The sequence below is a fragment of the Daldinia vernicosa genome (genome assembly GCF_022497035.1).
Source record: "Daldinia vernicosa strain CBS 139.73 unplaced genomic scaffold F5Y00scaffold_2, whole genome shotgun sequence".
Taxonomy (NCBI): domain Eukaryota; kingdom Fungi; phylum Ascomycota; class Sordariomycetes; order Xylariales; family Hypoxylaceae; genus Daldinia; species Daldinia vernicosa.
In genome coordinates, this window is record NW_025953918.1 from 1,060,336 (window position 1) to 1,075,462 (window position 15,127).

Consider the following 15,127-nt stretch of genomic DNA (forward strand, 5'->3'; position numbering starts at 1 on the left):
TTGTATACTTCTATATTGTCCTCCGAACCGAGGACGAGGTCTGGCCGGAAAAAGAATAGCCAATACCCATTGTTACCTCCGGGCGCGCAAGCAGTTCCGGAGAAAGTTTTTATATTTTATTCTTCTTTTTCTGGAAACTCACGAATTTACGACACAATGGGGGGACGGACAAAGACATGAAGGGCAACTTTTGGACGACAGAAAAAAAAAGGGGGACCATAGGAGACGAGTAATGTCTCTGCGGCGGCCCGAATTACGAAAGCTTGTACACAATGGGGTAGCAGTATATCTATCTACGTGATGATGACGATTTCTGGGTTGGGAAGAGTGTTGTGATGAGGAGGAGGAGGAGGAGGAAGAGAAAGGTAATAAGGGGAAAGGAGACAAAAATCCCGTGGGGAAAAAGGGGCTATGACACGACACAACAAACTTGAGTTTTCCCAGAAGAGAAAAGTCTAACGACAAGAACGGTGTTGCCTCACGGCATCTTTGTTCTTCGCTTCTTACGTTACCTGCCTGCTGCTAGTCTGCTTGCTGGTTGCGGGGATGAGCAATTGAAGCTATACCCGAATTTTCTTGATAGTCTGTTATTATAGTATAGTCATTATTATTATTGTTATTATACCTTGACGTTTTGATATTAGTTGACTAAAATTTTACTGTGCTTGTTATTGGCAATTGTTTAATAATTAAATTGGTTTAATGATAATGAATGTGATTGTTAAGAAAGATAGTATTAGCTTCTAAGGCGAACTGAGCGTGGTGTATAGATCTCTCGGCTTTACACGTAAAGTCAAGATTTCCAAGGTCTCGGGTTCGAACGGGTCAAAAAACAAACTTTTAATATGTTCAAACCTTTCATTACTAGATACAAAACTGAACTTGAAATGCTCCAGCATCTAGTAAGTTGGTTACTAGAAATATTTACGAAGTAAAAAAGAAGAAAAAAAGGCAAAAAGAATAACGGAGTTGACAATCTCCATCTCGCACCACTAGCCCAAGTCCCCAGGTCAGCGTGTTCCACCACACCATGCGGCGGGGGAGATGCTCTGCAGAGTGAGACCTCCCTGAAGGTTCCTCTCCATTTCGTAGGACCACCTAAGCGTCACTGGTTACCCAAGTGGATAGGTGGTCACCGCAGCATTTGCAGTGGGCGCGACCTGGGGGTTCTTATGGAATTGGGATTAGCGGCACGAGAATTTTAAGCGCCTTCGACCAATAGACCATTACAGTCGAAAATGGTTGTTGGAATTTTGTCTTATATATTAGAGTGCGTAGTGGGGTCGTGCGGGGTAAAGTTCGGTTTGGCTTTTGGCGGTAAGTCTGTGTTTTGCAATTATGAGGTATGCGACAATTGCGATGATTCAGTTAATGAGGTGTTAAATCTGAACCTGCATTATGCTCAAGATATTACTGCTATTTTGGAAGCTTCAGAGGTAGCTATTAGTGTTGTTATGTATAGCATATAGCAGCTTCAACACGAGACACTGCGCGCCATGTCCTCTCCTTTCGTTGTTTAATTATCATGAAGTTCCACGACCATTCTTCTACAGAAACCCTAGCCATCTCCAAACACATCAGTTAGAACTCCCACATGTCTCATTAGATTTACGATACTCTGCACACCCAATTGGTCTCTTCGTAAACCCGGCTCTCCGGCTAGTGTAGATCGAAGTCATGTTAACGACAGCACCGTACCTGCGCATCCGGCGCCCGTCCCCAACAACAGTCGAGTTCATCGTGTCGACCCTCCCGCCGCAGACGTTACCGCTACGCCTTGCCCTCGGGGCCGTATACTTCGTGCGTCTACTACTCGCTCTCGCCATCCTGCTCATGGTGTACGCGGCTCAGAGCTCGTACTGCTCGACAACGCCCATCCAGCCGCTACTACTACCGTCGATGAAGACATCAGTGACGAATATACAATCGAATTATACCACAACAGGCGCTGCCGCCGCAGGCACTCCCGTCGACGCCCTCGCTACCACACCTATCTTCTCCCTCGCCTTCGTCCAGCAGACCCTCGACGTACTACTATCCTCTCGCCTAGGATCTCTCCTTTCTAAGCTCGCGCACTCCATACCCCCGTGGATCTTAATCCCCTGCTCCATAGGGACACTATACCTCCTCTCGCTACGCATCGGCGCAGAGGAGCGACTCCTAGTCCTCCGGGGTCTAGGCGTGCAGACAAGCTCAAGCGGCGCGACGGTGTTTTCCGCGCTCAAGACGCGCTTCATCCCCACCGACAAGATCCAGGACATCCTGATCAACGAGGCCTTCCGCGGCTTCGAGGTCCGGCACTACCTGATCGTCATCGTCGAAGGCGAGGAGCACATCGTCGTCGTGTTCCCGCAGCTGCTCCCGCGACCGCGTATCTTGGAGAAGGTGTGGAAGGGCGCGAGGGAGTGTCTTTACGGACGGGATGGAGAGGACGAGAAAGAAGAGAGGAGGTCTAAGGGGGACGGCACGACTTAGGAGAACGATGAGTTGTCTCCCCGTGAGCCGCCGCCGCAGCTGCGTCATAGACATGGATATGGAATTGGGGACTCGTGGATAGTGGTTTAGGCCTGGTTTGTTTGATTGGCGTATGGCTACAATGGATGGCGTGGAGTTTTGACTCATGGAATATGATACCCCGAGAGCGTTGCGTAGCTTAAGTGTCTGCAATATAGCGATGTGTTATGTTACGTTTTTCTCCTTTTATTTTCTCCTTTTATATCTACTTATTCCGTTCCCTCCTCTAGTAAAAGTTCTTTAGGTGGTAGATCGCCTGCTGCTTCCTCTCTCCTTTTCGACCACGCCTCCCTCATCTCCGCCGCGTCTGCGAAACCCTTTCTCCTCGCCTCCCGATCGAAGACTTCCGCCGGTGACGGGAGCCTGGGCTTCTGCAGAAGAGGTTGATATTTGCCCACCAGACGCTCTCTGTCGCCGCCCTCAAACGTTCTTGTCGTGGCTGGAATATGTAATGGTGCCTTTGGATCCTTGCGGAGGCTGATATCCGCCTGGGAGGATATTATGTTCAATAGTTGGCCCGCCAATAGCTCGTCCATCTTCCGTTCGCGCCAGTATTCCCACATAGAATTTAAGAGGCCGCCTGTCCCGTGCTGATTTCCAGGGCTCTCCTCTCCAATGTGCACCCATTCAAGCGCGTTCTCGGGCTTCTCTGGCCTGGGGAATATACAATCCCAAAGTACCAGTGGCACTTCGTCCGCAAGCTGATAGTTAGGTCTTCGCGGTTCCGCCTCGAAATAGAGGAGTTTGTCTACTATCGAGGGATCTTCTAAGCCCTGACCAACCGTGAAGATAATCGCTACCATGCATCGGATCTGATGCCATAGAAACGCGGTCCCTCGTACGTGAAAATAGTATACCTTGGGTAGCTTCTCCGGTAAGTCCATGCCTGAAGGCCTGAACTCTTCGCGATCTAAAAATGGTAGTGCGGTCTCCGCGTCTTTCACCTCTACTATGTCGCTCTCGAATACTCTCCGCTCAAAGTTAATATTGATTTTGCTCTGGTCGACTCTGCAAAAGTTTCGAAAGTCATGGAGGCCCTCAAACTTCTTAGCCGCTTGTCGCATAGCCTCGATGTCGAGCCAACCTCCTTTCACCCTTTTGGACGAGTTATCTGGGTTCTCGAAGCTCTGCGGTATCGGTGCGAACGCTGGCTGGGTGAAGAAATATCTATACTGTCTCTCCCTGCAATCGTGCCTCGCAGAGAAGTCGGCTGGGGTCGTGGGGCACCACGCGAGCATCCTGATATCAGGGGGCAGGAGTTTGTTCAGAAGCCTGCAGTAAGGTAGCTCGTCCGTGAAGTCGTCGAACTCCCACTTCTCCTTTGTCTCCTCGGCTGCTGCGTCCAGTTCTGCTGCCTCTCCATTTTCGTCTACTTGACCAGCTTCCGTCGGTTGCTCCTTTTTAGGGAGTGGCCGATTACTTCTGACCCGAACCGCAATGACCTGGCCGAACGCGCTGACGCCACGGTCGGTACGTCCGCACTTGGAGTACTCCCAAGAGTCCCAGTTGACTTCGTCGGGGTTCTCAGGGAAGATCAAGCACGCCTTGACAAAAGCTTTCCAAAGCTCTTCCTCGATAGATGGTAGGTTGGCACTCGACGCATACTCGAAGCCGCCGTATCGCTTACCCAAGTACGCCAGTTTAAACGCCACAAGCCGTGTTGAGTATTTCGAAGGGTCGATTTTGCGCCCTACTTTCTTCTTCTTCGGTGGACTAGTAGCATCCTCTCCTGTCACTACACTCGTGGTAGACTCTTGAGCCACCTCTGATTTATGCTCGCCAGCGCGAAGGAGGTTCGCCTCGAGCACCTTAATGCGCTTTATAAGCGCACTCTTGGTCCACCTATCGTAGGTATAATCCCTCTTATCCATCTTAAGTTTTAATAGTCCCGTAGAAAATCCACATCGAATCTCTTGACGAGATACGAGGAAAAAAGACCTTAGAGATGCCTGAAGGCGCTGGTTATAACACCTGCCGCTAAAGGGCTTCATCCACACCTACGTCAGGAGAATATTTAGACAACTTTTTATGTCGGGGTATTTTTTGAAGTTTAATATCGAATATTGTATGTACTACTTACCTCTGTACATAAAATATAGATACATGACCTAATAGAAATGAGTCAAGATTAGGTACTCGCTACAGTGTCTTATCGATAGTGAAGTCCCTTAAAGGCTACTGTAAAACTGTAAAAGAGGTAGGCTAAGCGCAATTAATTGGGGCAACTCACTTCGCATCACTATCAAGTTCCATGTTCTCGTTCAACTCGTAATTAATTGCCTTAAATTTACAAGAAATCAAGTTTGGAGTTTATTAATGGATGACATGACAGTTAAAATCCTCCTACTTGGGGATGAGAAAGTAGGGAAAACGACGTTTTTATCGTGCGTATAAATCATGCTCTTAACACCACTTGTATTGATGCGTAGCATAGGCGGATTAGTGGAGGTAGCAGCAGTCTTGAAGGTCATGCCCCTATTACTTTATTACGAGATATAGACCAGCCTTTCGTTTTCGAGATACGAAATCGAAGGGGTGTGTATCGTCTTGAGTTCTATGACACTTCCAGTCCAGAAGACTGGAGGCTGCTTGAACCGGACTTGGTCTTGATTTGCTACGATATCAGTCAAAGACTAAGCCTCATCAATATGCAAAGAATCGTAAGTACCGTCCTCCTTATCCTAATACTCTCATGCTTCTAATCTTGCGTTTCTAGTGGATCAAGCAGGTGCATGCCAACTTCCGAACTAGTGACCACCTCCCTGTAATTGTCGTCGGTCTCAAGAGAGACCTAAGATCCGAAACCGATCCCAATGGCATCATATATCCTCAGGAAGGACATAATGTGTCGCAAGAGATGCGAGTGGACAAATACGTCGAGTGCTCAGCTGTCACCGGCGAACTTCTCAAGCTGGCCTTCGAGGAGATCTGCAATACCGCAGTAAGAACGATTGTAACCGGTGGCGGACAAAGTGAAGGAGGGTGTCTAATGTTGTAGGTGTTAAGAATGACGACAACTTTTTTGTCAAATACCCCCTAGAATTCGGAACGTAGGCCATATTTAGAACTTAAGGTTGTTATCAATTTCTACGATCCTCATGAGTGCCCGTTCTCGGTGGTTTCCATAACGCCGTCTCCTTGATCACCCTCTTCCGGCTCCTGGGGGAACTGCCCGAGGATTTCAGTGACTATGTCGAGGATTTCCTGCTGCTCATCGCCATTAAAGCGGTCTTCCATATCCTCGATAACAGTGTTTAGGACTGGAACGTTAGTGGGGCGAATGTTGAAGAGCATGATACACTCTCCCTTGGTGATCTGGTACTGGCGCAGTCTCTTAATCAACTCAGGGATGGCCGCCGTATCAAATGGCAGCGGCTTCTGACTCAGAGGACCTGGCGGGCTCTCGAAATATTGTAGCACCTATATTTACTTCATCAGAATGAACTATACATATTATGTTAGGATATAATGTAGCCTTACCTCTTTGCGTAGCGTCTCTAAGTTTGCAGGTCCCTTGCGCTTTTGGTCATTATATTGTTTTGCTTGGTTGCTCAAAAATGTGTAAACTTCGACGTTAGTCAATACAGCCGACTGGGCTTCTAGGATCTTCATTATGGCAGTCTTAATTCGTCTCAGGGCTTTGGGGCCGAGTTTTCGATTGAAATAACAAACCCAGCAGCTTTAATGAGATTATCAAGTCACCTTTTTTCTTGTCGCGTTGTGAGATGTAAGTCAAATTGTATTAAGCGTATGTGGGGTCCTAGATTTTCTTCTAAAAAGTACTTAAGTACATGCACGAAGGTCCGGGCTAAAAGTCTTGCACATGTGGAGGTCTTTAGCACCGTATTTGAACGTCATCCCTTTTTATTAATACTATATCAGCCGCCTGCTAAGATAAAATTTGGATAGTGGCCCGCACGCTAAGTTTAGGTGGCTTACCACTATATTTATAGCGGCATTAGCCACTACAGCTTAAATAATACCGTGCGATCCTTTTTTAACTTACACGTGGTTTGCCAAGATTACATGTGCAAGACTTTTGGCCCGGACCTTCGTACACTAACTATGTGGATTCATACCTTATAGAGTGGGTCGCTCCAGGCGTTTAATTGAAACCCCGTCTAAGTCCAACCTCTACTAATCCGTCGGTAATTCATTATAACCAATCCTCTATTTCAATATATATGCGTCTCCCTCTCCCCTTACTACCTAGTCCTTTAATCCCGCGGCCCTGTCGAAATAAATTTGCCAAGACTGAAGTTGAAGTGTAGCTGTCGTCTTGTGGTCTACCGAAATTGACGATGTCTGGTTGGCAACCAATCGCTCGATTGCGGACGCAGGCGGGCTCTGTAGATACGCGACCAAGCTGTATGACGGATATGAAGCATATGACGTACTATCCACCCGTACTCAAGTTAGCATTCATATTACGTATTATATAACATCAGCTTTTTCAAGTAGGAGATGGCATACCTGCCACTATCAGAGCCATTATCAGACACGTTGGCCAAAAAATCAGATCTCGTAGACATAGACACGGAGTAATCGCGAACAGGATCGTATAGTATATTCAGGTCATGTCTCTTGAAATCTCTCGGTCGATTTACTCCCTGTCATTTTTCACCGCTCTTTTCATATATATACCTACCTAGTAATTAATTATATATTCATATTTTCTATAATTATCAACTGCTTGAAGAGCACAACTGTTATTCACATTTCTAGTCAATTGGAAAGTTAGGTCGTGGCGAGGGTTAGATGGCAATTGTATATGTACCTAGGTCAACACAGCTGTGTTCTACTAGCAAATAATTAGAATTTAACACTAAAATATTTCCTTGACTTCAAGGCTGAAATAGTAATACTAAACTACCTAGATACATTACGATGGCTTTACTTGGTAGACATATTCATAACACAAATGTGCCATGCAGTCGCTTCAACCGCCATTTAGCGCGAGCTAAGCGAGACAAGAGCACCATTGTGCTCTAGCAATGACATCAGTTCGATAACGGTACATTAAACCATATGATCATCACCAATCCATCAAGTAACATGATCATACATAGTTACCTACCTACCTATATATAGATATGGAATAGAGGTGCTTTATAATATTAGCTGGATAGATGAACAAGCTGGATTTGTTCTTGAGCACGGATACGAAGAGTTGTGTAACATCGAAAAGGACAGAGTTGGGGCGGACTTTAATGGCTGTGTTGGACGGCCGTATCTTAAAGACATGGGAAGCATGTAACTTACCTATTACAACTCGTGGAAAACCTACAAGTAGTAGCAAACAGCCTACTCACAACTGTTTCACACCAATGAGCAATATAGGCTCTGATCGGCTACTGCAACATTATTACACAAATTCAGTCATCCGCGCATACCCACATAGCTCAAGTCACAATCAAATGCTACACACTTGAGGTTTGACCTTTTGAATCATTGTAGGCCAGCCCGGAGCCTCTGTAACTGACTCATTATTCCATACAGCGGTTTGTTCTCCGCGCCGCCTCCGTCGGAGCTAGCAGTAGCAGCTTTTTTAGAGCTGTTATCCAAGTCTGCCTTGCCATCGTGGCGGTCATTCTGCTCCACCTCCTTCAGTAATTCCTTGTGTCGATCCTCGACCATTTTAGCCAGACCTTCAATAAATTTTGTCCTTCCTTTCTCCTCTGCTGTCCCATTCCATACCTTTGATAGCTCCTTAAGCTCTTCGATACGGCGTGCGGCCTTCTCTATCCCCTCGACAGGATCAGCATTTCTCGTGAGCAAGGTAGATATATCTTCCTTCAGCTGCTTGAGTACTTGTTGTCCTTTTTCTTCTGTGCTGTGCGCTTCTACTCCTGGCTCCGGTGCCGAGACAGAGAGGAATGATGAGCTGACGGAAAGTTCGGAAGGCGGGAACACGAATTCCATAGCTTCGCCAAACGTTTTGACCACGGTGTCCAATCGTGAGCGTACTAATGTTAGGGTTTGTAGTTGACTTATATATGGCGGGTCCAGACCGGTGCCGTTTTGTGGAATATATTCTAGGTTTGTGGGTGCTGTCGCCTCTGGCGTTCGTCTCTCAGTAGCCGTAACAACCCCATTTGTCTTGGTATCTGTTTGTTCTTGTGTGCCTTTCGGAATGAACCTCGCAATTTCTTCGTGTAAACCATCTGACAATGTCTCCGATAGGCTTAACGTTTCGCCGCGCAGGAGTTCAACCTCGTATGCCAGGCGGCTCCCGCTCCGCAGTATATCATCGGTTAATTGCGTGAGAATAGTAGTCAACCTTGTTGTATGGGCATTCAATTGGGAGAGTTGTGTCTGAGCTTGGCTAGATAGTTCTGCTAAGGGAACCGCACCATCGGTTGTTCGAGTTGAGGATGAAGTCGTCGTAGTTTGGAGTGTTGGAAGCGAAGAATTAAGATACTCGGCCGGATCGAACGATGGGGCGAGGAAGCTTTGGAGGAATGGATCGGTAACATGAGGAGATTTTGGCTGTAGAGGTTGCTTCGACTGTTGTTTTATATGGTGTGGTAGTGATTTAGAAGAGCTCACAGAGCTATTTTGCCGTCGTCTAACGGTAGATTTAGAATCCCAAGACATTATGATTTCGTATTAAAAATAGGTAATGTCGACTTTGATGGATCATGTTGACATGGAGGAAGCTAGGTTTGTTCCATATTACATAATTTGGGTAGTCTAAGAGGTAGGTACCTACCTAAGCTCGTTTGGGTGGTAGTAGCATCGGGATCACCCCGCCTGGTAAGACTAGCCCGACAACCCCTCTACATAGTAGGTTAGTGGGTTAGGTGCGCAAGATACGACAGGGTATTATACCTAAGGTGGATTTGGAGAAGATCTAGTGTAAGTCAGAGGCTAGCTTATTACAACAGCCGCATCTTATCAATCAATCTTCTTAAATCTTAACAACGTCAATTTGTATATAGCTAGGTACCTAAGGTAGCTATACCTGATACCTACCCAAGTCTTAACAGCATACACATCTATCTAAGGTCAGGTACATAAGTATACCTAAACTATAGGTCACTTATCATATTTTAAAACGGCACGTTTGCTGTTTGGGAGGACTAAGGTCTGCGATAAGGAGATAGGCGGCTGACTTTGCTGCAGCCTGGATCCGATCAGGCCTACGTACCTACTAAGGTTAGGCAGTCAGATACATCCAACACCTTTTGGTTGAGCACTGAAGGCACTTAAATGTCTACCTCACTTAGGTACCTTATGCACATTATAGTAAGGCTGAGTCATATATCGTTGGGATATATACCTAGGTAGGGTACCTGCATGAAGCTACCCGTAGCCTTACAACCCGGATAATAGATACAAGTATGTATGCTGTCATGTTAACAAGCAGGGATATATAACTTACCATATTCATTTCCTCGGTTTGTCTAACTGGTTATCAAACTACTGCAATTCCTCAGCCAGAGTCATGTTATATATATATAATATATATCACCGTAGTGGCTTCACTTTAGTATATCCCCTCGAACCGTACCTGCCTACATAAGTATCGTTTACTACCTACTTGTAGGCAAGCACCATATTCACGGCCCTAAACTAAATATTCTAGAGGTTCGCTCATTCCCATTCTATTAATATAAGGTTATCGTGCTTTATCATACATACTTACCTGCCTAGGGGAACGTAGATACCTTAGGGGGCGTGAATTTCTACCTGTGTTTTACACATTCATACATCCACACATTAACATCATCCTTTTACTCCAAAATCACCACCCTCATCCAGCATCATCATCCAACGTTTCCGTAGATACGACCGATCAATACGTATTCATGGAAAGCATTCTCTAGCATTCTACCGTCGCTAAGGTGATTTATGTTAGTCTCTTTGGTACACGGCCATCACAAGGTCACGGTGCAACAAACAGATTTCGGATACGCGCAATTCTCTTCTCTTCCCCTTCTATGGCAATAGTAGACCTACCATCAAAAAGGAAGATATTATTTTTCACTTTGTTGAACGAATCGTTTATAGATTCGTGCAGTCTATTAGTTCACCGTTGTTTTCGCATCTTCGACTTATTACAAACTCTAGTCCTATGCAATCCAGGTAAGTTACCTTCCTTCCCTTGAGGCACTATTAGGTGATAGAGTGTGGATGGTCGTCATTACCCGATACGTTATCAGACAATAGACCTATTGTTTTTGGTATATTTCTAAAGTAATCTTTAGAATTTTCTGTCTGTCTAATATCGCCTTGGATCATATTGGTCCTTGTTGTTATTTCTTTCTAGGTATATTTATGCAGTATGTGCCAGAGTTGATACATGTTACTAACTAAAACTTCCCGCAAACCATAGGGCCATCCTATAACCACTAGAGAGTCGTTTAGCTGAACAGTCGTGAAAAAGGCATCATGTCTCCGCCAAAAGCACGGCTGAAGTTCCAAGCCGACTTGAAGTTAGCAGCCGAAAAGAGCTATGACCATATATCAACCATCAAGAAGGGGGATGCCGAAGATGAATTCACGTTCGTGTTTAGCCATCCTAACCTGCCTAGACCCTCTCGATTTGAGATCCGTGTCCAACCTCAAGGTTAGTTCTCCTATCCTATTCTTCATGCCAGTACCATTAGCATCAACCCCTTTATGGCTCTAATTTATCTACGTTCCGATCCATTAATAATGTGATTAGATGTGCGAGGCTATCCGGACCAGAACATTTTCCTCGTCTACACTAACGATGATATACCTCCAGCAGTTGCCCATGTTCTAGAGGAATCCATATCTGAGGCAGCGGGCCTGAAAGTCCAGGACATGCTTAACAACATCTCTCGAAGACTTCGGGCTGCCTTAGAGAATAATGGCTCTGAGGAAGAAGATGGTAATATCGACATGATGGATGATACAGGATTATCAGGCAGCAGCGAGGAAGATATGTTCTCTGAATATGGTGACGATCTTGACGATGAGCTGTTTAGTTATGAAATAAGGGACGAGTCCGACACAAGCCTTCCAGTTAAACCTAGCGAGCCACTAGCACCGTCGCTACTGCAACGAATCCGCAGAGATCTTCAGTCTGTGCTCAAGGCGGGATTTCACGTGGGGAGGATTTGTGGATTTGAGGACGGCGTATCTGAGAGCGTGGTATCAATATCAATTCGGGTGACCAAATTGCATCTTTCTAAAGAGATATACGAAGCATGGGGTCTTAGCTCTTCAGACTTCATCGTCCTACTCATCAAATTCGACCAATATTACACTACTATCGAAGACGTACTTCAGGGCCAGGCCGAATATGCCAGGGCAGATTTTCGTCTAAGAAAGTGTTCTAAAAAGAAACCTTCATGTCTACAAGCCCTAGCTGCTTTCGGAACTAAGGCGACTACGAATCATGAATCACACGACCCAGAACTATTTACGTTTTGGGTTAGTAAGTCGATCGATAAGCTCATGAACGAAGACTTCGTGTCAATGTTGAAGCTGAGGAAAGAACGTGGAGTTTCCTGGGATACGGCCAAGGAAATGAAACGAGCATATGAAATTAACTCAGGGTTGCTGTCATCCTTCGAAGACGTGGAGCCCGCAGAATACGAAGAAGAATCCATTGACAAGGCTCAGTTGCCTCCTATGCTCGCCAATGATCACATACTAAGCGACGGGGAGGTCTCTTTACCACTGGTTGCCATGCAGTTTGCTTTGCGCTACCTAGTTAGATGCACGGACTACTGTACAGTCTGCCATCGCAGAATGAAAGGGAGCTTTGAGGCTCTGAGGCCGTACGTCTGCAGTGATCCCCTCTGTCTCTACCAGTACATGAACTTAGGCTTCGGCCCGGACATAGATTATGAGATCATAAGCCAACCTAACGTTGTCGACCTCTTGGTTAGCTTCTGCTATGCCGGTCTGTCTGCTTCATTGACGGCAGGGAAATGTATCATGCGAGAATTTCCCACGGGGTTAAACTTACAAGTGCCGAAGATACTAGGACACTACGCATCTTCGAATTCTAGTCAAGATATTCTCGCGCGTGAACAACAAATGTCTGGAAATTCGGCACCCCGTGTTGTACCTGTAGAGGGGGGGAAACTTATAGACCCTTTGGACGTGACGTTTAATTTAGCCGACTCTACCGCTACAATAATCAGCAAGTTAGATGATGTTGCTATAAAAGAAGGCCAATGGGTGGTTATCTCGACCGACATCCCAAACAGTCCCAACAGGCCGACAGGTCCAATCACTATGTTACACCATGCCCGTATCATATCCAAGTATAAGGCTTCGCTACAGCTCGACGTTATGGTACGACATATGTTACCCCAAAACGGGAATGATGCCTCCAGATCGTTAGGGTTCGACCCCGTTGATGATCAGACCATCCGCTCCTGCGTAGGGGATATCATACCAGGTCATCTCATATTCTGTAATGCAGATTTAGACGACATCCCCAGCCTGCACGACAAGGCTTTCTCCATGCTAATTATACTTGCTACCTTCCCTTCGGTTGCAGATATGAAGCAGCATTTGATGACCAAGCAACAGTTGCTCAAGTGGAAGAGAATGCCACGGGCAGCCGTGGATCTACTAAGATGGATTATGGCTTCAAATAGGTCATATATCGTACAAGTGGACGATGAATCTCCTACGGATACTGAGGCTGTTCCACCCCCCGAGAAGATTTATGGCGTTGATGGTTGGATCCAATTCCGATTCGCTCAAGGGTCTTTAGAGAAGGAAAGCCGCTTCAACGAGGTTCTGAAGAGCATTGATAAACCTCAAAAGACCCTTGTTGCTTGGCACGGGAGCATGCTTGGGAATTGGCATAGTATTATTCGCCAGGGTCTGAACTATAACGTCACCGTAAATGGTCGAAGTTTTGGGAACGGTATCTATTTTGCCAGGGAGTTTGAAACCAGCCGTTTTTATTCTGCAGATGTGAACGGTGGAGCCGTAAGTGTAATTTCCTCTACCTTCACGTCATAAAACTACTATTCTGACTATCCCATAGCCGTGTATATGGCCCAACTCCTCACTAGGGGTTCAGTCCGTTATCAGCTTAAACGAGCTCGTCAATCTGCCCGATAAGTTTGTAAACAGCAATCCTTACTTTGTGGTCCAGCATTGCCATTGGACTCAGTGCAGGTATCTTTTCGTTAATCCTACACTAGCGGTCGACCCTCGACATTCACATATCATCGACAAGGCGCCTACTGGGGTGCCAGAATTCGTACAAGACCCAGCATGGCGCCTTGCGGGTCCTAATAATAACAGACTATTTATTCCGAGATGTGCTATCCCTTCAGCGCGGTACGGATGCAACACTTCAACGATATCACAGGTAGATGGTATAAGGGGGGCAGAGAACCCCGAGATATTCAGTAGCGACGAAGATGAAGAGGATATCTCGTTCCTCTCTCAAAAGGAAGGGGTCTCTCATATGGACCAGATATATAAAACTGATTTTCGCCCTGGGATGCTTGACTTCTCTACCCTTCCACAACTAGCTCCTCCATCATACGCAACCAAGGCTGCTCAAAGGACTCTCGGGCAGGAGATTAAGAAGCTACAGAAGGTACAATCCACAACACCTCTTCATGAGTTAGGCTGGTATATCGACTTCGAAAAGATCAACAATATGTTTCAATGGATCGTGGAGCTGCACTCCTTCGACCCTGATCTCCCGTTGGCGCGGGACATGAAGGTGGCTGGCGTGACTAGCATCGTCCTTGAGATCATCTTTCTCCGCGAATTCCCCATGTCTCCGCCATTTGTTCGCGTGGTTCGCCCCCGTTTTCTTCCATTCGCTAGCGGTGGAGGTGGTCATGTCACGGCGGGCGGAGCTATGTGTATGGAGCTTCTAACAAACACGGGCTGGTCACCAGCAAACAGCTTGGAAAGTGTTCTCTTACAAGTACGCCTAGCTATCTGCAATACGGAACCTAATCCAGCACGCCTGGACAGCACAAGCCTGCGCCGGATGGACTACGGTATCTCCGAAGCGTTGGACGCATACGTTCGAGCCGCAATTGCACACGGATGGGATGTACCTAAAGACCTGCGAGAAGCGTCTGCTTCTGGATTTGCCTAATGGATATATTTTGGTCCAAGTATAAGAGAATAAACGGAATACTTCAAGGCACTATGTTAACTGGAGTCAAGATTGACTCGCATGGCGTACCGTAAGTCAGATATCCCATGTTTCACTTTAAGTGTTGATTAACTAACCTATCTTAGGCACTGGTCCTACTTCAGGATAATTTGCTTCGTACATCGCATACCAAATGTGAGAACTTAGCCGACTTTTGATCAACGACGTAAACAACCAATTCCATATGGCTTATAGCTTAGCATTTACTCACGTGGTAGCTAAGCTGTCTACTTACTAGTACTTAGCCACACTGGAAACCGAATTCACGATTGCACTTCGTTGTATTTAAGGGGCAGTCGCCTAGATAGTCCATAGTGACCATAATAAACACTAATGATTTGTGAATCAATGACGACCTTACTTATGGCATGAGGGGATGAATCTCGAAAGGTAGTTTGTTATTTGGACAGCCGAGGGATCCGCCCTTTGCAAATATGTTGTATCCCTTTAATTTTCCCACCAACCTCTCTATCCCCTATCACGCGTGCA

The 15,127-nt window shown here is 46.1% G+C and overlaps 7 protein-coding genes across 7 annotated transcripts; 3 read left to right on the forward strand and 4 right to left on the reverse strand.

Annotated features, from left to right (window-relative positions):
• Positions 1-1,445: 1,445 nt before the first annotated feature.
• Positions 1,446-2,705, forward strand: F5Y00DRAFT_63513 (GPI-GlcNAc transferase complex, PIG-H component-domain-containing protein). Its single transcript, XM_048013937.1, has one exon. It carries the CDS (start codon positions 1,678-1,680, stop codon positions 2,473-2,475), a length of 798 nt encoding a protein of 265 aa, XP_047869898.1. The 5' UTR covers positions 1,446-1,677; the 3' UTR covers positions 2,476-2,705.
• An 18-nt stretch (positions 2,706-2,723) lies between these two features.
• F5Y00DRAFT_250585 (pseudouridine synthase) lies at positions 2,724-4,385 on the reverse strand (the record flags this gene model as incomplete). Its single annotated transcript, XM_048009745.1, has 1 exon — positions 2,724-4,385. The coding sequence occupies one exon, from the start codon at positions 4,383-4,385 to the stop codon at positions 2,724-2,726; it is 1,662 nt and encodes a 553-aa protein (XP_047869899.1).
• A 330-nt stretch (positions 4,386-4,715) lies between these two features.
• Positions 4,716-6,244, forward strand: F5Y00DRAFT_224127 (P-loop containing nucleoside triphosphate hydrolase protein). Its single transcript, XM_048005958.1, has 4 exons — positions 4,716-4,898; positions 4,949-5,174; positions 5,231-5,932; positions 5,993-6,244. Exons 1-3 carry the CDS (start codon positions 4,831-4,833, stop codon positions 5,510-5,512), a joined length of 576 nt encoding a protein of 191 aa, XP_047869900.1. The 5' UTR covers positions 4,716-4,830; the 3' UTR covers positions 5,513-5,932; positions 5,993-6,244.
• Positions 5,260-6,244, reverse strand: F5Y00DRAFT_63518 (HRDC-like protein). The gene is made up of 2 exons (XM_048013938.1): positions 5,995-6,244; positions 5,260-5,934 (listed from the first exon to the last, which is right to left on the reverse strand). The coding sequence occupies exons 1-2, from the start codon at positions 6,124-6,126 to the stop codon at positions 5,611-5,613; spliced, it is 456 nt and encodes a 151-aa protein (XP_047869901.1). The 5' UTR covers positions 6,127-6,244; the 3' UTR covers positions 5,260-5,610.
• Positions 6,245-6,658: 414 nt separating this feature from the next.
• On the reverse strand, positions 6,659-7,218 carry F5Y00DRAFT_224129 (uncharacterized protein). The gene is made up of 2 exons (XM_048005959.1): positions 6,988-7,218; positions 6,659-6,910 (listed from the first exon to the last, which is right to left on the reverse strand). The coding sequence occupies exons 1-2, from the start codon at positions 7,044-7,046 to the stop codon at positions 6,724-6,726; spliced, it is 246 nt and encodes an 81-aa protein (XP_047869902.1). The 5' UTR covers positions 7,047-7,218; the 3' UTR covers positions 6,659-6,723.
• Positions 7,219-7,701: 483 nt separating this feature from the next.
• On the reverse strand, positions 7,702-9,277 carry F5Y00DRAFT_224131 (uncharacterized protein). Its single transcript, XM_048005960.1, has one exon. The coding sequence runs from the start codon at positions 9,109-9,111 to the stop codon at positions 7,963-7,965; it is 1,149 nt and encodes a 382-aa protein (XP_047869903.1). The 5' UTR covers positions 9,112-9,277; the 3' UTR covers positions 7,702-7,962.
• A 1,519-nt stretch (positions 9,278-10,796) lies between these two features.
• On the forward strand, positions 10,797-14,578 carry F5Y00DRAFT_269290 (uncharacterized protein; the record flags this gene model as incomplete). Its single annotated transcript, XM_048012416.1, has 3 exons — positions 10,797-11,086; positions 11,186-13,440; positions 13,499-14,578. The coding sequence occupies exons 1-3, from the start codon at positions 10,909-10,911 to the stop codon at positions 14,576-14,578; spliced, it is 3,513 nt and encodes a 1,170-aa protein (XP_047869904.1). The 5' UTR covers positions 10,797-10,908.
• Between the last annotated feature and the right edge of the window lie 549 nt (positions 14,579-15,127).